Source organism: Delphinapterus leucas, chromosome 7, assembly GCF_059928025.1.
Source record: "Delphinapterus leucas isolate spDelLeu-1000000601 "Yukka" chromosome 7, BTC_Dleu_Yukka2, whole genome shotgun sequence".
Lineage (NCBI taxonomy): Eukaryota > Metazoa > Chordata > Mammalia > Artiodactyla > Monodontidae > Delphinapterus > Delphinapterus leucas.
In genome coordinates, this window is record NC_143135.1 from 104,068,431 (window position 1) to 104,091,823 (window position 23,393).

At 36.9% G+C, this 23,393-nt stretch overlaps 1 protein-coding gene across 9 annotated transcripts in view; it reads right to left on the reverse strand.

Annotated features, from left to right (window-relative positions):
• The window catches only part of ARHGAP32 (Rho GTPase activating protein 32), a 269,441-nt gene that overhangs the window by 84,831 nt on the left and 161,217 nt on the right, over positions 1–23,393 (reverse strand). For 7 of the 9 annotated variants that reach the window (XM_022556264.3, XM_089915808.1, XM_089915807.1 and 4 more), the window contains 2 exons: positions 19,998–20,084; positions 1,752–1,889 (listed from right to left, as the gene is read on the reverse strand). In XM_022556264.3, coding sequence (XP_022411972.1) covers positions 1,752–1,889; positions 19,998–20,084 — 225 coding nt within the window. Of the gene's footprint in view, positions 1–1,751; positions 1,890–4,744; positions 4,857–19,997; positions 20,085–23,393 lie in introns of those variants that run through there. The other 2 variants (XM_089915812.1, XM_089915809.1) reach the window with 2 other exon arrangements.

A 23,393-nucleotide genomic window follows, 5' to 3' on the forward strand; every position in this document is an offset into this window, starting at 1 on the left:
TGTAAAACGATAGCAGAGACATACTTGCTTTTCCACCTGGCTTCCCCCTGCTACTGTGAAATGCTTTCTTCAAGGTCTGCTGCAGTCTTCACACACCCAGCCATGCAGGACAGTTCATACGTGATCCTACACCACGAAGTCAACTGATGGGTCCAGGAATGGGACCCAACATTAGCTGACCTAACAGGAGCTGCTGCAGGAATTAGGAACCGTGACACAAAATTTCAGCTCAGTCTGGCTGCTGTCTTAAAAAGAAGTGAGAACCTGGCCCCTGTTGGGAGTGGTCATGTTGTGAGACAGTCTGAGAAAGAAATACACAACAGACAAGGCAGACAGGGAAAAGGAGGCAGAGAGACGTCCAGGCTTTCTATAGGACGAAAGAATCTGCAGTTTTAGGACATTCCTGAGACCTTGTCACGGTGTCAGTTCTTGCATGACTGAAGTCTCCACTTTGCCCTCACTACATAATCGCCTGGGAATTAACTATAGATTTGAAATGGCTTCCCTTCAGGACTTCCACTGTTTTCAAGCATCCACTGTGGCTGCCAAGGAGTCTAACGCCAATACGTTTCTTGTTCCTTTGAGAAAAACCTTGTTTTTGCTCTCCGGAAGCCATTTGGGCTTCCTCTCTGTTTTGGCATTTTGAAATTTTACCACAATGTTTCTAGATGTGTGTCTTTTCACTTATTATATTTAGCACTTAATGGGCCCATTTAATCTGAAAACGGGCCTGTTTTTAATTTAGGGGAATTTATTATGTTTTTAGTTACTGCCACCCACTCTCTCCTCCTATAACTCCTACAAGAGGAACAGGAACTTGTAGGAACTTCTGGATCTATTCTCTGTGATTCCCAACAATTCTCTCATAACTTTCTCTCCCTTTTGGGGCTGTGTTCTTACAAAGCTTGCTCTTCCTGCTCACTAATTCTCTCTTCATCTATGTCCATTTTGCATGTAGTCCAGCTGTTTGTTATTATTAAAATTAATTTTAAAAACCACATGTTCATTTCTAAGGTCTCTGATTATTTTATTTTTTAAAACTCTGTTCTCATTCCATGAATGTGACTGCCTCACTTTCTCTCTGAGGGTGGTGCTTCTGAAAGCCCTCTGGTTTGCTCTTCTGTTACTTTGTTTATTCGGTTTTCACACTGAAGATTTCTAGTTTATCTGTCCCTCTGCAGTCCTCCTGTACAAGTTTCTTATGCTGTATTTTCTTGCCCCCATAAATCTTATCCCATCTACTTTCAAAGATTCCTCACAATTTTTGATTCCCTGATGGTTCTTTTTATTTTCTGATGTTATAAAAGAATCTCTTTCCTCTTAAATTAAAAAAAAATCTCTTATATTTTTACTGGAAATTTTTGGCAGGAGTGGAAATAAGTGCATGGACACAGCCTGCCATCATAAACTGAGTAAACAGCATCATTTGAATACACATTTCTTTGATTATTAGTGAGGTCAACACTTTTCCATACTTTTGCTTTTATATTTTGCATTCTCTCTGAAAAATGATCTGCTCATATATATTTCCCATTTATATATTAAGATATGAGATTCTTCTTATAAAATTATACACTGAACCTATTTCAATTCAAAATATCCGAACAGCATTACTAATTTTTCAGTTAAGAAATAATTAAGTAATCCCACGAATCTTCCTGAGTGCTCAATGTAACCTTTTATTTAGTATACTGGCAAAAAAAATTCTGCTAATTTATAGCGATTACTTCTGCAAAGTACTGAATGCTTACCTCTAGACTGTCCTTCAGGGCATCAGAACGGGGAAGCTCTGAGAGCTGGGAGAATCGTCGGTCATAAATACACAGATGAAGATGTTTATCAAGTACCCGAAAATCTTCATAACTTCTTTTAATGATCCAACTTTTGCCCTATGAGTAAGAAAAAGAAAGACTCCTATAATTTGTCTCTATTTGGAATGGTCAGGAACCAGGATTTGTTCCACGACGATGTTATTCATGAGATTTTATATTTACTAATTAACTTGACAATAAATAAACTCCAGAACCCTATAGTGCGTTTTATTACATTAAAATGTCAGTAATGGAAAATAAACTAGAACTGTCCACTAAACCTCTTCCTACCACTAATCAAGCCCACTGGCTCTCCCTGGGAATAATAACTGGTAGATAGGAAGATAGCATGTGACCTTAAACCCACAGAAAGAACCATAAAATGATTTTGTATGGGAGAATATTACCAGAAATTAAAGAAAAATAAAACCAGGTCCCTGATCAGTTACCATGAACATTTCTGTGACTGAAACTGGAAATACACTGAAAATTAATTTTCTTAAATTTCATCTAGAATTTGGTGTGCATATATTATCTAGAACCCACTATATCTCCCCACTTCTCAGTTTTTCTTCCTTTCCTTGCCTAAACTCACAAGCTCATTAGAAATGAAAATCTGCTCACAGAACATATTTATTACACACTGTCTTCTAAGTTTCTCTTGAATCTATCACTTTGTAGCCCAAGCTTTATTAAGGACTGACATCATTTCTGACCTCCCTGCTTTTGATCTTCTCTGCCACTCCCCTCCCCCAACACAAAATACAAAGCTTGTCAGGTCACACTGACAAAAGGCCTTCAAAAGCTCCTGTGGGCAGTAATGATGAGCTGGTCCCCACTACACACCATTTGGTTTGACAATTCAGTCCACTTTTATATGGAAGCTTTCATCTCATAGCAATCTGGAGGGACTGGGAGACAAAGCAGCCATCTCAGAATTGAAGAAAACATCTCTACTGTAGCTCTTTTCCATTTGCCTCCGCCAGATGGGGCAGAAGCAGAAGGTACCATTTCATGGGAGAGGTGCTGAATTCTAAACACAGGTATGTCCATAACTAACAGGATAAACTTGTCTAGTCCTACTTTGGACTACAATTCTCCATTACACAGATGGAAAGCAATACCACCTCCCTCTTTCAGAGGGCTGTTAGAATGAAATAAGAGAACAGATGTGTCAGATATTTTTAAAGAACAGTCTCCTGGTTCCTATTCTAAGAAACGCTAGTTCAATAAATCTGGAATGAGATCCAGTTAATCTGATGATCAGCCTGAGTTGGGAACCACTGATCCACAAGATTAAGTCCAAACATACTTGCACATATCAGGGCTTGCATCATCTGGGCCTCTCTAAATTTATAGTGTGATCCCACTCACTACTCCTCCATGCCGTTTCTTTGCTTCCAGTTATGCTCAATCACTTGCATTTCTTCCATGTGTGAAATGTTCCCTTTCTTGCCTACATGATTTTTAAGTGCTGTTCTTCTACTATGGAAAGTTGTTCTTTTACTCTTAGCTCAAGTAAGCTCCTTTGTTTTTTCAGTTCTACCACTGCCTTCTACCCAAAGCATTCCTGAGTGACAACAGGTGGTTAAATACTTGTTCCTTTGGAATGCCAAAAATAAAAATGAACAACAAAGCAGAAAAAAAGAAAAACAACTTATCGCATAGTTGCAAATATTTTTCTTTCACACATACACATTTCAGAAATTATGCAACACTTCAAATATCAGAAAATTACAAAAATTAATTTAACATATGTATATCTCCATCACAGAGATTAAACGGATGTCGACTTTTTATTTCAAAGCTCTGGATTTTTTAAATTGAAATATAGTTGACTTACAGTATTATGTTAGTTTCAGGTGTACAGCAAAATGATTCAGTTATATTATTTTTCAAATTATTTTCCATTATAGGTTATTACCAGATATTGAATATAGTCCCCTGTGCTATACAGTAAATGCTTGTTGCTTATCTATATTATGTATAGTAGTTTCTATCTGTTAATCTCATACTTCTAATTTATCCCTCTCCCCCTCCCTTTCCCCTTTGGTAACTATAAATTTGTTTTTCATGTCTGTGAGTCTGTTTCTGCTTTGTATATAAATTCATCTGTATTGTTTTTTAGATTCCACATATAAGTGATATCATACTTTCTCCATCTAACTTACTTCACCTAGTTTATTCTCTAGGTCCATCCATGTTACTGCAAATGGCAATATTTCATTATTTTTTATGGCTAAGCAATATTCCATTGTATAAATATACCACATCTTCTTTATCCATTCATCTGTTGATGGACACTTAGGTTGCTTCCATGTCTTGGCTATTGTAAATAGTGCTGCTATGAACATTGGGGTGCATGTATCTTTTCGAATTAATGTTTTCTCTGGGTATATGCCCAGTAGTGGGATTGCTGGGTCATATGGTAATTCTATTTTTAGTTTTTTAAGGAACCTCCATAGTGTTCTCCATAGTGGCTGTATCAATTTACATTCCCACCAACAGCGCAAGAGGGTTCCCTTTTCTCCACACCCTCTCCAGCATTTATTATTTGTAGACTTTTTGATGATGGCCATTCTGACCATAGTGAGGGGATACCTTTTTAAAAAAAATTTTAATATTAATTTTCTTATTGGGGTATAATTGTTTTACAATGTTGTGTTAGTTTCTACTGTATAGCTAAGTAGAGTCCCTGTGCTATACAGCAGGTTCTTATTAGTTATCTGTTTTATACATATTAGTGTATACGTGTCAATCCTAATCTCCCAATTCATCCCACCCCACTCCCCGCTTCTCCCCTTGGTGTCCATACGTTTGTTCTCTAGGTCTGTGTCTCTATTTCTGCCTTGCAAACAGGTTCAACTGTACCATTTTTCTGGATTCCACATATGTGTGTTAATATACAATATTTGTTTTTCTCTTTGACTTACTTCACTCTGTATGACAGTCTCTAGGTCCATCCACGTCTCTACAAATGACCCAACTTCGTTCCTTTTTATGGCTGAGTAATATTCCATTGTATATATGTACCACATCTTCTTTATCCATTCATCTGTCGATGGGCATTTAGGTTGCTTCCATGACCTGGCTATTGTAAATAGTGCTGCAGTGAACATTGGGGTGCATGTGTCTTTTTGAATTATGGCTTTCTCTGGGTATATGCCCAGTAGTGGGATTGCTGGATCATATGATAGTTCTATTTTTAGTTTTTTAAGGAACCTCCATAATGTCCTCCATAGTGGCTGTATCAATTTACATTCCCACCAACAGTGCAAGAGGGTTCCCTTTCCTCCACATCCTCTCCAGCATTTGTTTGTAAATTTTCTGATGATGCCCATTCTAATTGGTGTGAGGTGACACCTTACTATAGTTTTGATTTGCATTTCTCTAATAATTAGTGATTTTGAGCATCTTTTCATATGCCTGTTGACCACCTCTATGTCTTCTTTGGAGAAATGTCTACTTAGGTCTTCTGTCCATTTTTTGATTGGGTTGTTTTTTTTTTGATATGGAGCTGTATGAGCTATTTATATATTTTGGGTATTAACCCCTTGTTGGTCACATCGTTTGCAACTATTTCCCCCATTCCATAGGTTGTCTTTTCATTTTGTTGATGGCTTCCTTGCTGTGCAAAAGCCTTTAAGTTTGATTAGGTCCCATTTGTTTAATTTTGCTTTTATTTCTTTTGCCTTGGGAGATGGTCCTAAGAAAATACTGTTTTATGATTTATGTCAGAGAATATTTTTCCTATGTTCTCTTCTAGGAGTTTCATGGTGTCATGTCTTATACTTAGGTCTTTAAACCGTTTTGAGTTTATTTTTGTGTATGGTGTGAGGCAGTGTTCTAACTTCACTGATTTACATGAGGCTGTCTAGCTTTCCCAACACCACTTGCTAAAGAGACTGAAGAGACCTCTGCCCATTTTTTAATCAGAGTGTTTTCTGCTATTGAGTTGTAGGGGTTCCTTGTATATACTGGATATTAACCCCTTATCAGATACGTGGTTTGCAAATATTTTTTCCCATTCCACAGGTTATCTTTTTACTTTCTTGATGCTTTCCTTTGCAGTTCAGACCTTTTAGTTTTTTTGTAGTTCCACTTGTTTATAAACATTTGCTTTTGGAATCAGATTTTAAAAAATCATCACCAAGACTGATGTTAAGGGGAATACTACCCATGTTTTCTTCTAGGAGTTTTATGCCTTCAGGTCTTACATCTAAGCCTTTAAACCATTTTGAGTTAATTTTTGTGTATGGTACAAGTCTATTTTCATTCTTTTGCATGTGGTGGTCCAGTTTTCCCAGCACCATTTATTCAAGAAACTGTGCTTTCCCCATTGTATATTCTTGGTTCCTTTCCTGTAAACTAAGTGACCATATATGTGTGGGTTTATTTCTGGGCTCTCTATTCTACTCCATTGATTATTTTTCCGTTTTTATGCCAATACCATACTGTTTTGATCACTATAACTTTGTAATATAGTTTGAAATCAGGGCACATGATACCTCCAGTTTTGTTCTTCTTTCTCAAGATTGCTTTGAATATTTGGGGTCTTTTGTGGTTCCAAACAAATTTTAGGGCTGTTTCTTCTATTTCTGTGAAAGACACTATTGGAATGTTGGTAGGGATTGCACTGAATCTGTACATTGCTTTGGGGAGTATGCACATTTTAACAATATCAATTATTTCAATCCACGAGCAAAGAATTATCTTTCCATTTATTTGTGTCATCTTCCATTTCTTTCAGCAGTGCCTTACAGTTTTCAGTGTACACATCTTTCACCTCCTTGGTTAAATTTATTCCTAGGTATTTTATCATTTTTGATGCAACTGTGGGATTGTTTTCTTAATTTCTCTTTCTGATAATCTGTTATTATAGTTTATAGAAATGGAACTGACTTTTGGTAAGAAGCTTGAAGCTTTCCAACTAAGATCAGGAACAAGGCAAGGATATCTTCTCTCATCACTGATTTAAAACACTGTGCTGGAATTCCTAGCTAATGCAGTAAGACAGGAAAAGGAAATCAAAGATATATAGATTGGTAAGGAAGAAATAAAACTGCGTTTGTACACAGATGACATGATCATCTAGGTAGAAAATACAGAACAAAACAACAACAAAAAAACCCATCTAGAACCAGTAAGTGATTACAGCAAAGTAACAGGATACAAGGTTAATATACAAAAGTCAATTGCTTTCCTATATACCAGGGAATAAATAAGTGGAGTCTGAAATTAAAAACACAATACCATTTACATTACCACCCCAAAAATGAAATACTTAGGCATAAATCTAACAAAATATGTACAAGATCTATATGAGGAAAACTATAAAACTTCGGTGAAAGAAGTCAAAGAACTAAATATGGAGAGATATACCATGTTCACGGACAGGAAAACTCAATATTGCCAAGGTGTTAATTCTTCCCAACTTGTTCTACAGATTCACAATCCTTCCCCAGCCTAAATCCCAGCAAGTTATTTTTCTGAATATTGACAAACTGATTCTAAAGTGTATATGGAGAGGCAAAAGTCCCAGAATAGCTAACACAATATTAAAGAAGAAGAACAAAGTTGGAGGATTGATGGTATGTAACTTCAAGACTTACCATAAAGCTACAATAATCAACACAATATGGTATTAGGAAAGGAACATATACATAAGTGGAACAGAACAGACAGCCCAGAAACAGACCAACCAAAGTACAGTCAACTGATGTTTGACAAAAAAGCAAAGGCAATACAATGGAGAAAAGATGGTTTTTTTCAACAAATGGTGCTGGAACAACTGAACATCCACACACAAAAAAATAAATCTAGACACAGACCTTACATCTTTCACAAAAACTAACTCAAAAAGACCTTAGCATAAGACACAAAACAATAAAACTCTTAGAAGATAACACAGGATAAAATATAGATGACCTTGGGTTTGGTGATGACTTTCTTTAGATACAAGAGCAAAGGCACAGTCCATGAAAGAAAGAATCGATAAGCTGGACTTCACTGAAATTAAGATTTTCTGCCCTGTCGAGAGAATGAAAAGACAAGCCACGGACTTGGGAGAAAATATTGGCAAATAACATATCTACTGATAAAGGATTTTAACCGAAATATACAAAGAACCCTTAACAATCAACAATAAGAAAACAAACAACTGATTTTAAAATGGGCACCTCACCAAAAAGACATACAGATGGTAAATAAGCATATGAAAGGATGCTCCACACCATATGACATCAGGGCAAGGCAAATAAAAACAAGAAGATATCACTACACATCTATTGGAGTGGCAAAAATCCAGAACACTAATAACACCAAATGCTAGGGAGGATGGGAAACAACAGGAACTTTCCTTCACTCCTGGTATGAATATAAAATGGTACAGCCATTTAGGTAGACTTTTCAGTTTCTTACAAAATTTATCATACTCTTAGCACAGGATCCAGCAATTGCACTCCTTGGTGTTTACCCAAATGAGCTGAAAAGTTATGTCCACACAAAACCTGCACACAAAGGTTTACAGCAGCTTTATTAAAAGCTGCCAAAGCCTGGAAGCAACCAAGATGTCCTTTAGCTGGTGAATGGATAAATGAACTGTGGTACATCCATTCAATGGAATATGACTCAGCACTAAAACAAAGTATCAAGCCATGAAAAGACATGAAACTTAAATGCATATTGCTAAGTGAAAGTAGGCACCCTGAAAAGGCTACATACTATATGATTCCAACCATATGACACTGTAGAAAATACAAAAGTATGGAGAAAATTTAAGAAAAAAATCAGTGGTTGCCACGGGCTAGGGGGAAGTGAGAGATGAATAGGGAGCACAGGAGATTATAGGACAGTAAAACTATTCCACATACTATAATGGTGAAGACACATTATAAATTTATCCAAACCCACAGAATGCACAACACCATGAATGAACCCTTAATGACAATGGTACGTCAATGTAGGCTCATCAGTTGTAACAATGTACGACGTTAGCAGGGGAATGTCCATAGTGGAGGAGGATGTGCATGTGTGAGGACAAGGGATACAAGGGAACCTTGTACTTCCACTCAATTTTGCTGTAAATCTAAAATTGGTCTAAAAAAAAGTTTATTAAATTTACAAAAAGTAATCATGTTCTCTTCTCTCTATAGAGTATTGCTGAAAGAAATAAATAACAATAAGCAACCACATAAAGGAAAGAACATTCAGAGCCTCAAAAGGTAAATACTGGGGACTGGATTTCAAAATTCATTTCTTCATATACCAATAAACTGATTTCTTTCAACTTTTAAAAACTGTTCTTGTGCTAGTAAAAAGTCTGCGTTTTTATACAGATTTATATGCAGGAAATTAAAACCGTAACACATAATTTGCAAATTCTCTCAAACTGTTTTAAAGTCACTCAGTAAAATTCTAAAAATAGTAAAATACCTATCTTTTCAGTAGACGTGGAAGAAAAACTTTAAATTTCATATGTAAAAAAAAAACCTTAATCATGGAATTTCCAAATGGGCTGAATAAAGTAAATGATCAGAGAATTTTAGAAGTTCAATTATTTTATGAAGAATAGAACAAAAAATTCACTATATATATGTCTAAATTTTAATTTGCAGCTAATTTATAACCTTAGTAATTATTACTATCAAGTAAGTATTGCTCTCCAAGGATAACAAAAATCAACAATTCTTAACAAGGCTCATAAAGAAGAATGAGAGAAAAAGAAAAATACCAGTGTATATAGGATCAAATTTCTAAGACAAAATTTTGTTCTTCTTTCTTTCATTCATTCACCAGATATTTACTGAGCATCTACATAGTACCAAGCCCTGGAGTGAGCATTAGAGATACAACAGAGAAAGTACCATCAAACCTCTGACTTCTTAGAATTTATTTCTAGTGAGGAAAAAAATACTTTTTAAGTTAATAAATACATAAATAAAATAATGATACTTTTGTGCTATAAAGAAGTGATATCTAACCTGCCTCCTGAGAACTGAGCAGGCACCAGACACAGCAACTGTGTGTGTGAATGGAGTGACGAGCTGACCAAAAGGTCAATGCCTTGTTTCAGGAAAAAACTCAGGGTCTTTTAGGAACTGACTGAAAGCTAGTGAGACCAAAGCGTAGGAGTGAGAAGATTGTCCCATGATGCTTAGAAAAAGTAGGCAAGGTCCAGATCCTACACGGCCCACACAGGCCTTGGTAGCAGTTTGGGTTTAGTTTTAAATTCAATGGAAATCTACTGAAGAGTTTTAAGCATGAGAGTAACATGTTTAAATTTACATTTTACCTCATTCTGGCAGTTGAGGGGTTATAATCAAGTATAGGGTGCAAACGCAGATGTTATCAACAATGGCCTAACAAGACACAGCGATTGAGATACAGCTTGGTAATAATAGAGGTGGAAAAAGTTAGACAAAATCTACACATACTTGCGGTCCTTTCTGAGAACAGTCTTCACCCATGTCCTCTGAAGACTCTTTTATCATGAGAAAGTTTATCTTGCAAGAGAATTAGTACTTTGAATTAACTGTATGTATGATGAAGTTCAGTGAAAAGAAAGACCTGATTTAAATCTCAGCCTGGCCTTATTCCAAATAGGGGACTTTACACAAGTTACTTAACACCGACGAACAGCAGTTTATTCTTCTACATAATGGGAATAGTAACACATATATTTCAGAGAAAAGTTTTTAGGTTTAAATAAGAATGTTTGCGATCTGCTTATATTCAATACATTGTGTTCATACACAGATGCTCTTCAAATGTTAATAATCAACTCCACACCCTTAGTAACAACATATTCTAAACTAACCAAGTGGAGGAGTTATTTAATACCGAGGAATGCATTTCTGATGGTGGAATTTAAAGCATCAGAGAACAAGAGATATTTTGAGACAGAAAAGCATTCCCCTAAAACCAACTGTTTACTCCATCAACGGGGACATAAAGAAGCTTTCACATGACTGTAAATATTTATTGGAGTATAATTGCTTTACGATGGTGTGTTAGTTTATACTGTATGACAAAGTGAATCAGCTATACATATACATATATCGCCATATCTCCTCCCTCTTGCATCTCCCTCCCACCCTCCCTATCCCACCCCTCAGATGGACACAAAGCACTGAGCTGATCTCCCTGTGCTATGCAGCTGCTTCCCACTAGCTATCTACTTTACATTTGGTAGTGTATATATGTCCATGCCACTCTCTCACTTCATCCTGGCTTACCCTTCCCCGTCCCTGTGTCCACAAATCCATTCTCTACATCTGCATCTTTATTCCTGTTCTTCCCCTAGGTTCTTCAGAACCTTTTTTTTTTTTTAAGATTCCATATATATGTGTTAGCATGCAGTATTTGGTTTTCTCTTTCTGACTTACTTCACTCTGTATGACAGTCATTAGGTCCATCCACCTCACTACAAATAACTCAGTTTTGTTTCTTTTTACGGCTGAACAGTATTCCATCGTATATATGTGCCACATCTTCTTTATCCATTCATCTGTCGATGGAAACTTAGGTTGATTCCATGTCTTAGCTATTGTAAATATAGCTGCAATGAACATTGTGGTACATGACTCTTTTTTTTTTTAAATTATTTATGTATTTATTTATGGCTGTGTTGGGTCTTCGTTTCTGTGCGAGGGCTTTCTCTAGTCGTGGCAAGCAGTGTGCGGGCCTCTCACTGTCGCAGCCTCTCTTGTTGCGGAGCACAGGCTCCAGACGCGCAGGCTCAGTAGTTGTGGCTCACGGGTCCAGTTGCTCCACGGCATGTGGGATCTTCCCAGACCAGGGCTCGAACCCGTGTCCTCTGCATTGGCAGGCATATTCTCAACCACTGCGCCACCAGGGAAGCCCACATGACTCTTTTTGAATTATGGTTTTCTCGGGGTATATGCCCAGTAGTGGGATTGCTGGGTCGTATGGTAGTTCTATTTTTAGTTTTTAAGCAACCTCCATACTGTTCTCCATAGTGGCTGTATCAATTTACATTCCCACCAACAGTGCAACAGGGTTCCCTTTTCTCCACACCCTCCCCAGCATTTATTGTTTGTAGATTTTTTGATGATGGCCATTCTGACTGGTGTCAGGTGATACCTCAGTGTAGTTTTGATTTGCATTCTCTAATGATTAGTGATGCTGAGCAACCTTTCATGTGTTTGTTGGCAATCTGTATATCTTCTTTGGAGAAATGTCTATTTAGGTCTTCTGCCCCTTTTTGGATTGGGTTGTTTGTTTTTTTGATATTGAGCTGCATGAGCTGCTTGTGTATTTTGGAGATTAATCCTTTGTCAGTTCCTTCGTTTACAAATATTTCCTCCCAGTCTGAGGGTTGTCTTTTCGTCTTGTTTATGGTTTCCTTTGCTGTGCAAAAGCTTTTAAGTTTCATTAGGTCCCATTTGTTTATTTTTCTTTTTATTTCCATTTCTCTAGGAGGTGGGTCAAAAAGGATCTTGCTGTGATTTATGTCATAGAGTGTTCTGCCTGTGTTTTCCTCTAAGAATTTTATAGTGTCTGGCCTTATCTAGGTCTTTAATCCATTTTGAGTCTATTTTGGTGTATGGTGCTAGGGAGTGCTCTAATTTCATTCTCTTACATGTAGCTGTCCAGTTTTCCCAACACCACTTACTGAAGAGGCTGTCTTTTCTCCATTGCATATTCTTGCCTCCTTTATCAAAGATAAGGTGACCATACGTGCATGGGTTTATCTCTGGCCTATCTTCTTCCATTGATCTATATTTCTGTTTTTGTGCCAGTACCATACTGTCTTGATTACTGTAGGTTTGTAGTATAGTCTGAAGACAGGGAGCCTGATTCCTCCAGCTCCATTTTCCCTTCTCAAGATTGCTTTGGCTATTCGGGGCCTTTGTGTTTCCATACAAATTGTGGAATTTTTTTGTTCTAGTTCTGTGAAAAATACCATTGGTAATTTGACAGGGATTGCACTGAATCTGTAGATTGCTCTGGGTAGTATAGTCATTTTCACAATGTTGATTCTTCCAATCCAAGAAGATGGTATATCTCTCCATCTGTTTGTATCATCTTTAATTTCTTTCATCAGTGTCTTATAATTTTCTGCATATAGGTCTTTTGTCTCCTTAGGTAGGTTTATTCCTAGGTATTTTGTTTTTTTGTTGCAATGGCACACAGGAGTGTTTCCTTAATTTCTCTTTCAGATTTTTCATCATGAGTGTAGAGGAGTGCAAGAGATTTCTGTGCATTAATTTTGTATCCTGCTACTTTACCGAATTCATTGATTAGCTCTAGTAGTGTTCTGGTAGCCTCTTTTAAGATTCTCTAAGTATAGTATCATGTCATCTGCAAACAGTGACAGCTTTACTTCTTCTTTTCCTATTTGGATTCCTTTTGTTTCTTTTTATTCTCTGATTGCTGTGGCTATAACTTCCAAAACTAGGTTGAATAATAGTGGTGAGAGTGGGCAACTTTATCTTGTTCTGATAATAGTGCAAGTGGTTTCAGTTTTTCACCACTGAGAACGATGTTGGCTGTGGGTTTGTCATATATGGCCTTTATTATGTTGAGGTAAGTTCCCTCTATGACTACTTTCTGGAGGGTTTTTATCATAACTGGGTGTTGAATTTTGTCAAATGCTTTTTCTGCATCTACTGAGAAGATCATATGGTTTTTCTCCTTCAATTTGTTAATAAGGTGCATCACATTGATTGATTTGCACATGCTTGCATTCCTGGAATAAACCCCACTTGATCATGGGGTATGATTCTTTTAATGTGCTGCTGGATTCTGTTTGCTAGTATTTTGTTGAGGATTTTTACATCTATGTTCATCAGTGATATTGGCCTGTAGTTTTCTTTGTGACATCCTTGTCTGGTTTTGGTATCAGGGTGATGGTGGCCTCACAGAATGAGTATGGGAATGTTCCTCCCTCTGCTGTATTTTGGAAGAGTTTGAGAAGGACAGGTGTTAGCTCTTCTCTAAATGTCTGATAGAATTCGCCTGTGAAGTAATCTGGTCCTGGGCTTTTGTTTGTTGGAAGATTTTTTAATCACAGTTTCAATTTCAGTGCTTGTGAATGGTCTGTTTATATTTTCTACTTCTTCCCGGTTCCGTCTCAGAAGGTTGTGCTTTTCTAAGAATTTGTCCATTTCTTCCAGGTTGTCCATATTACTGGCATAAGGTTGCTTGTAGTAATCTCTCATGATCCTTTGTATTTCTGCAGTGTCAGTTGTTACTTCTCCTTTTTCACTCTAATTCTTTTGATTTGAGTCTTCTCCCTTTTTTTCTTGATGAGTCTGGCTAATGGTTTACCAATTTTGTTTATCTTCTCAAAGAACCAGCGTTTAGTTTTACTGATCTTTGCTACTGTGTCCTTAATTTCTTTTTCATTTATTTCTGATCTGATTTTTATGATTTCTTTCCTTCTGCTAACTTTTGGTTCTTTTTGTTCTTCTTTCTCTATCTGCTTTAGGTGTAAGGTTAGGTTGTTTATTTGAGATGCTTCTTGTTTCTTGAGGTAGGATTGCATTGCTATAAACTTCCCCCTTAGAACTGCTTTTGCTGCATCCCATGTTGTGTTTTTATTGTCATTTGTTTCTAGGTATTTTTTGATTTCCTCTTTGATTTCTTCAGTGATCTCTTGGTTATTTAGTAGTGTATTCTTTAGCCTTCATGTTTCTGTTTTTGCAGGTTTTTTCCTGCAATCGATATCTAGTCTCATAGCGTGTCGGAAAAAAATACAATTTCAATTTTCTTAAATATACCCAGGCTTGATTTGTGACGCAAGACATGATCTATCCTGGAGAATGTTCCATGAGCACTTGAAAAGAAAGTGTTTGTGCTGCTTTTGGATGGAATGCCCTATAAATATCAATTAAGTCCATATTGTTTAATGTGTCATTTAAAGCTTGTGTTTCCTTATTTATTTTCATTTTGGATGATCTGTCTGTTGGTGAAAGTGAGGTGGTAAAGTCCCCTACTATGATTGTGCTACTGTTGATTTCCCCTTTTATGGCTGTTAGCATTTGCCTTATGCACTGAAGTCCTCCTGTGTTGGGTGCATTATTATTTACAATTATTATAGCTTCTTCTTGGATTGGTCCCTTGAGCATTATGTAGTCTCCTTCTTTGTCTCTTGTAATCGTCTTTATTTTAGAGTCTCTTTTGTCTGATATGAGAATTGCTACTCCAGCTTTCTTTTGATTTCCATTTGCATGGAATATCTTTTTCCATCCCTTCACTTTCAGTCTGTATGTGTCCCTATGTCTGAAGTGGGTCTCCTGTAGACAGCATATATATGGGTCTTGTTTTGTATCCATTCAGCCCGTCTGTGTCTTTTGATTGGAACATTTAATCCATTTACATTTAAGGTAATTATCGATATGTATGTTCCTTTTACCATTTTCTTAATTGCTTTGGGTTTGTTATTGTAGGTCTTTTCCTTCTCTTGTGTTTCCTGCCTAGAGAAGTTCCTTTACTTAGCATTTGTTGTAATGCTGGTTTGGTGCTGCTGAATTCTCTTAGCTTTTGCTTGTCTTTAAAGGTTTTAATTTCCCTGTTGAATCTCAATGAGATCCTTGCTGGGTAGAGTAATCTTGGTTGTAGGTATTTCCCTTTCATCACTTTAAATATGTCCTGCCACTCCCTTCTGGCTTGCAGAGTTTCTGCTGAAAGATCAGCTGTTAACCTTATGGGGATTCCCTTGTATGTTATTTGTTGCTTTTCCCTTGCTGCGTTTAATATTTTTTTCTTTGTATTTAATTTTTGAGAGTTTGATTAATATGTCCTGGTGCGTTTCTCCTTGGATTTATACTTCGGGCCTCTCTGTGCTTCCTGGACTTGCTTGACTATTTCCTTTCCCATACTAGGGAAGTTTTTCAACTATAATCTCTTCAAATGTTTTCTCAGTTCCTTTTTTTGTCTCTTCTTCTTCTGGGATACCTATATATTAAAATGTTGGTGCATTTAATGTTGTTCCAGAGGTCTCTGAGACTGTTCTCAATTCTTTTCATTCTTTTTTCTTTATTCTGCCCTGTGGTAGTTATTTCCACTATTTTATCTTCCAGGCCACTTATACGTTCTTCGGCCTCAGTTATTGTGCTATTGATTTCTTCTAGAGAATTTTTAATTTCATTTATTGTGTTGTTCATCATCGTTTGTTTGCTCTTTAGTTCTTCTAAGTCCTTGTTAAACGTTTCTCGTATTTTCTCCATTCTATTTACAAGATTTTGGATCATCTTTACTATCATTACTCGGAATTCTTTTTCAGGTAGACTGCCTATTTCCTCTTCATTTGTTTGGGCTGGTGGGTTTTTACCTTGCTCCTTCATCTGCTGTGTATTTCTGTCTCTCATTTTGCTTAACTTACTGTGTTTGGGGTTTCCTTTTTTCAGGCTGCAGGTCGGTAGTTCCCGTTGTTTTTGGTGTCTGCTCCCAGTGGGTAAGGTTGGTTCAGTGGGTTGTGTAGGCTTTCTGGTGGATAGGACTTGGTGCCTGTGTTCTGGTGGATGAGGCTGGATTTTGTCTTTCTGGTGGGCAGGACCACATCCAGTAGTGTGTTTTGGGGTGTCTGTGAACTTCTTATGATTTTAGGCTGCCTCTCTGCTAACGGTGGGCTTGTGTTCCTGTCTTGGTAGTTGTTTGACATAGGGTGTCCAGCACTGTAGATTGCTGGTCGTTGAGTGGGGCTGGGTCTTAGCATTGAAATGGAGATCTCTGGGAGAGCTTTCGCCATTTGATATTACATGGGGCCCAGAGGTCTCTGGTGGACCAGTGTCCTGAACTTGGCTCTCCCACCTCAGAAGCTCAGGCCTGACACCTGGCCAGAGCACTAAGACCCTGTCAGCCACACAGCTGGTTAGTCATGGCACAGTTGGGACAAATTTAGGCCTCCTGACTGACAGTCCATTTCCTTCTACTGTAAATATTTATGAAAAACTTGATCTTCAGAAAAAATAAACTATTATACATTGATGAATTCTGGTAAATACAAAGGTAGTTCATACAATCCAACTTCAATAAGAACCATTCATTTCAACTTCTCTAAAGCTTACTGTGGAACAATAAAATACTAACTATTTCATTAAGCAACCATTATTCTTAAACCAACAAAACTATACTCAGAGGGGGAAAGATCAGAACCAAATTTTCATCAGGGCACATGTTAAAATAAATTCTTGCAACAGCTAGGTTTAAATTAGTCATTTTAAAATGAACACTTAGGAGCTTCCCTGGTGGTGCAGTTGTTAAGAATCTGCCTGCCAATGCAGGGGACACAGGTTCGAGCCCTGGTATGGGAAGATCCTACCTGCCGCGGAGCAAGTAAGCCCGTGCACCACAACTACTGAGCCTGTGCTCTAGAGCCCGTGAGTCACAACTACTGAGCCCACATGCCACAACTACTGAAGCACGTGCGCCTAGAGCCTATGCTCCACAACAAGAGAAGCCACCGCAATGAGAAGCCTGCACACCGCAGCAAACAGTTCACACCCCCTCGCCACAACTAGAGAAAGCCCACGTGCAGCAATGAAGACCCAACGCAGCCATAAATAAATAAATAAATAAATGAGTAAGTAAATAAATTTATAAAAAAAAAAATAACACTTAAAAACTGATGTTTTTAAACCAGACTATTTGCCTCACAGAGGTTTTAAGAATTAAATGACATGCTGCATGCCATAACACTTGTGTACTAGACATATAAGTGATCAAAAAATGCCTACTGAATTTGGATCTATGCAGTATGGAAGATATGGCTTACATTTCTGGGTTCACAATTTAAAAAGAAATTAAAACTGTAAAAGGCAGAGACAAAGACACCATTACAAGATTCAAAGGTAATACCTAAAAAAATCATATCACTTAACCTACAGAAAGGAAAAAGATCACAGCTGTTTAACTGGACACTTTCTAAGATAAAAGATAAAGCAAAGAAAGTGGGTTCAGATGAAGGACCAAGAATTTTGGTTAAATAAACAAAATTTCAAGTGCACATTATTAAAAATTAGAAATTAGCAAAGATATGAAATATGAAATTAGCTTCTATAACGAAAAGATTACAGGGTGTAAGGGTGATCGTATCTCATCTGAAGATTAAGCAATCTCTAAAATCTGTTGTAGATTGCAAATTCCAAGGTGATGCAAGAAAAGCTGGCAATCAGGAAACTGAAGTCCTCAGTAGCTCCTGCTAAGATTTCATATAGCTTAGGAAAGCAACTTCCATAATTTGGGCCTCAACTTTCTCATTTCCAAAATTAGAAGGTTTGATTGTGAGTCTCTCTTGGTTATAAAAAAAAAAATGATTCTAGTTTAATGTGGTTTATGGCTGACATATACGGCAAGAATACAGAAGGTAAGCCATGAGAACATATCAACGATTACTTACGGTGTGAGGCAGAGGAGAAACGTGACAGCATTATGGCAATGCAGTAAATTACTACTTTCATGTGGTAAATAGTATAACAAGTCTGAAATTTTTTAAGCAGCTTGACAAGATATTTACAACCAGGAAGTAGCCTTAATTATCTAGGTCACTAATTCATGGAGGCATAATCAAGTAACGATTATACATTTTAATGTATGGTACCAAAATACCATGCTGACCTTTTGAAGGTCATTTTTTAAGAACAGCATAGGTATTTTTGACATTATGTTTTGCTTATGAGAATAAAAATATTTGCATTGTCAGAACAAATGGAAATCACTGGTAAGAAGAGAAGATGCTAAAAGGTGTAGGTTTTAGTTGGAATAATAAGTTCATGACTCACATGCCAATCAGGTACTCTAGATAAAGAAAAAATGTTTTATATTCCTGTATTAGCAATGGTTCATCATGAAAGCATTTGATATTTTCACTTAAAAATTAACTCACCAAATAGAAGCATTTTTATGAAATATGACATGAAACAGTGATTCAGAGCTGCCCACTTCCTCAAAGGAACCAAGATGACATACAGTAAAACATGTATAAATGATATGTAACTTTGAACACATATATACAAACTAAGTTCAAATTCCAATCTCATATTCTCTCACCTACAAATAAAAGCACTTAATTATAAAAGGTTTGCCCTTAAAGTCACACCAAGACTAAGAACTTAAGTATTTCCCATATGAAATAGCCATTAGACTTTTCCAGACTATTTAATTTTTAATTTCAGGTACATGAATAGTACTTTTTAGAAAAAAAAAACAAACCATAAACTCCCCTATCTTACTCTCTCAAAGAAAACTAAAAACTTTGTACATAAGAAAGCTTTCCTCGAAAACACTTGCTTTACAATGACTAGTTCAAAGATAGGCAAGAAGGCTCAATGAACAAAGAATAAATAAAGGAACTAACTGCTTACTTGATGGAGGAAATAATCAATGCTACAAATGACATATTTTAAATCTCATTAAGAGCAAGTCATGGTAATTACCCTCAAAAAAGTTCTACTACTAAGAGTTAAGAAATAGCACACTTCCGAAACATACACACATTGTTACACCACAGTGGAACTTACCATCTTGGTTAGAAAAGTGTGCATCTGATGCAGACACTACTTAGTCTGTTCTTTTATTGTAATATGTGACCAGTAGCTGACTCATTTAACCTCATCATCAATAAACAATATATTTCCTTTACTCTTTTTTTTTTAAAGGATTTTATTTATTTGGCCACGTTGGGTCTTCGTTGCTGCACGCAGGCTTTCCCTAGTTGCGGCGAGCGGGGGCTACTCTTTCATTGAGGTGTGCGTGCTTCTCATTGCAGAGCACAGGTTTTAGGTGCGTGGACTTCAGTAGCTGTGGCTCACGGGCTCTAGAGCACAGGCTCAGTAGTTGTGGTGCATGGACTTAGTTGCTGCATGGCATGTGGGATCTTCCTGGACCGGGGCTCAAACCTGTGTCCCCTGAATTGGCAGGTGGATTCTTAACCACTGCGCCACCAGGGAAGTCCTATTTCCTTTACTCTTACAGGAAGAATTTTTACTTACGTTTGTAAATTAAATATCTATTAAATTGACTCTATTAAATTGAGTGTTTCAACTCTGAGTATATGCAGAAATGCCAATATGAATGGGAGGAAGAATAAAATAAAACATTTGTGTTACCGCAGTCAGTGTTATTTGTTCATATTTATTCATTCATTTATTCAATGTTATTCATTCATATTTAATTCTCATTAAATTTTATGTGAAATGGAGAACACATCCACAAAATTACCTGACAAGCAATGTGCACGAGGTAGACCAGCTCTTTAGATTCACAGCCATTTTTTGTCACTTCATTCTGTTCTTCTGAAAGTGAAAGCTATGTCAAAGAAGAAAGGGCAAAAGAGAGGAAGAGAAAGTCATGATTAATGAACAAAATAAAATAAGCATTCAATAATACCTGTCCTTCCCCATCAACTTAACGTAAGATATGCCTTATAACAGAACTCTATTGCTTAAAGCAGATAAAATGAAGAATTCAGGATTTTTAAAAAATATGTTTCTACTTGAAAAAGAATAGATACATGTATATGTATAACTGAATCACTTTGCTGTACACCTGAAGCTAACACAACATTGTTAATCAACTACACTCAAATATAAAATAAAAATTTAAAAAATAAATAAGAAATTAAAAATATGTTTCTAAAATTTTTCTTTGTAGCTTATATCTAAACTAGCACAACGATATAACAGCAGTAAATAAAATAGTACATTCATTCCAAAGCAGGCCTTCACATCCCTGAGGTAAAGCACAAATGTGAAAGGAAGGCATTCAGGCGGGCCCTGAGAGATAGCGTGACCAGTGGTCTAAAAGAGCTCAGGCTCTATTACGGAGACTGCACACTGGCTGCCCATAGAACAGGTTGGGCCTGTAGACACATTTTATTTCAGACTCACCATGCAGGTCTGAACACTGGATTTTATTTTATTTTTATTTGAACCAGCAGCTAACATTCAGAAACTAAGCGGTTTCATATGAAAAATACAGATTTCTGACTTCTATCGAAAAATCTGAAAATCTGAACTACTAGACCCATATTCTCACATGGTCAACAAGTGGCTGGAGCTAAGTGACCACCCGCCTCTGAATGAGGCAAGTATTCTCCCAGAGACTTTGTCACAGAAGTGATTACTCTTTATGTTTTAGTCAATATCTAGGTTGAATGTTAACTGTCATTCATCATGCTACTTGCTTTGTTATTTTTTTACACCCTACTCACTTCACTCATTTATTTACATATCCTTCCCACCTAGGGATGTGAATCTGCAAACTCAGCTCCAGATACAGACAACCCTGAGCTCAAAAGTGCCACTAACTGGTTATATAATGTTGACCTACCTACTTAATCTCTCATCTGGAAAATGGGAATGATATAATAACACCTATTCCCAAGTTCGTTAAATGAGACAATGCATTTAAAGTGTTTACCAAGGTGCCTGGCACTCAGTAAGTACTTAATAAACATTACCTATCATTATAGTTAATGTTATAAGAAATATAAAGTTGATGAGAATATAGTCTCTATTTTTTGAAAGCAGTATCACTGGAAGTATTAAAAAAGAAAAGAAAAGAAAAAAAAAAACCTCCTGGTACTAAGTAGGAGAAGTTCAGAGGATAATGATCATTCTCACACTAGCCAAAAATAAGCCAGATTAACTACAAAATGAGTTTTTTAAAAAGTGAAGAGAAACCTACACGAACTAAGTTGCAAACAGGGACAAGACTTTGCTGAGACAGAAGAGATTCGTATGGGTGTGCTCTGATACCTGGCAAAGACGCAGGAGGATAAAGAACCTGCCTTAGACACGGTAAGGAGAAACCAGCCAAACCCCAACTGACTGCATGTGGACTGGAGTGACAAACTAAAATTCCAAGGAGCACCATCAACACCTACCCAGCAACTGACTCCCACAGGTGTTCACCAAGTGGACGCAGTCAGTACACCAACGGCGGGGCAGGGGGAGAGAGCAGGAGAACTGAGAGATATGAACCCATGAAGTGTGTGGAGTCTCCCCAAGCACAAGGCAGCGCAGCGGAGACGGGAGAGAAGGCAAGAAAGCTGAGAAAGATCCTCTGCGGCTCTCGGGGCATTTAACAACTGGTGACTGGAGGTGGCACAGAAAAGCTGAGAGACACCCCACTGAGGCATCGCGGGTGCTATAAGAGTATAAGGCAGCTACACACTAGGATCTGGGCAAGGCTAGCCGGAAAAGAGCACTTGTTGGCACAAAAAGCTGGGGAGCAAAGAGAACTAACAACCAGGTGGGTTGCTCTCCCTCAGTTCAGAAAACTAGAGGCTTAGCAGTAAAGCACAAAGAGATCTCACCAATTTTCACTTTTCCCTGCTGAAAAAAAAACAAACTTCCTGAACCTACACTCAAAATATTTAAAAGTAATGATAAACTAAAGCAAAGTTGTCAAAGGCCAGGTCTATATCAGCCATAGGTCAGCTTAACTCAGGACCCCATCAAACATGACTAACAAAATCTACCACAACAATCTAACAGAATGGAAAAAGAAGGGATAAGCCCATTCCTGAAGATAAAAATTACTGACTTTAGTCTCTACTGTCTCTTATATAACATATTCGGCATAAAAAATTACAAAACATACATGGAAGCCAGAAATTGTGATCCAAGGTCAAGAGAGGAAACAGGATAAGGGACAGACACAGAAATGGCCCAGATATTGAAATAATAAAAAGAATGTAAATTAATTATGGTAGAAATTCTAAAATTTAGTCTGAAAAGATAATATGTAAGAATATAAGAATACAGGGAATTCTAGCAGAGACTGATCTACAAATATATTCAAAAGAAATGCTAAAAATAAAACTATGCTGTCAGATATTAACAGCAAACTGAATACAGTAAATGAAAGAATCACTGAACTTAAAAACAGGTCAACAGAAAGCATCCAAGATGAAAAAAAAACAGAAAAAAAAGAATGACCAAAAAATAAATAAATAAATAACAGTACAGTTAAGATCTCTGAAAGAATACCAAACAGACAAGCAATATGTACAACTGGCGTACTAGAAGGAAATGGGATTGGAATGGGGCAGAGAAGTATTTGCTGGGACAGCAGATGAGAACTTTCTAAAACAGGTGAAAGATACCAACTAACAAATTCAAGAAACAGTGAACCCCAAATAGGATAAATTTCAAAAATCACTACTAGGCATATCATAATCACACTTTTGAACAACAAAATAAAGACAAGAATCTTTAAAGCAGACAAAGAGAAAAACATATAACATTAAGGGGAAAATAGATAAGTGACAGCTAAATTCTCACCAGAAATAAGAGAGGCCAGAAGACAAAGAGAAACAGAGTTAAAGTGCTGGAAGAAAAATACTGTCAATTCTATATCCCACTAAAATAAACTTCAGAAAATTAAGGAATATAAACACATTTACAAGTGACAAAAGCTGAGAGAATATGTTTCGAACAGACCACTGCAACATAAAAGCTAATACAACTTTCTAAGATTGAAGGGAAATAGTACTAGACAAAAACCCAGAACTTCAGGAAGGAATAAACAACATCAGAAAGGGTAAATATTAAGTAAACATAAAACACCTAAATTCTCAACAGTAATAGACAGTAGAAGTTTGAGACTATC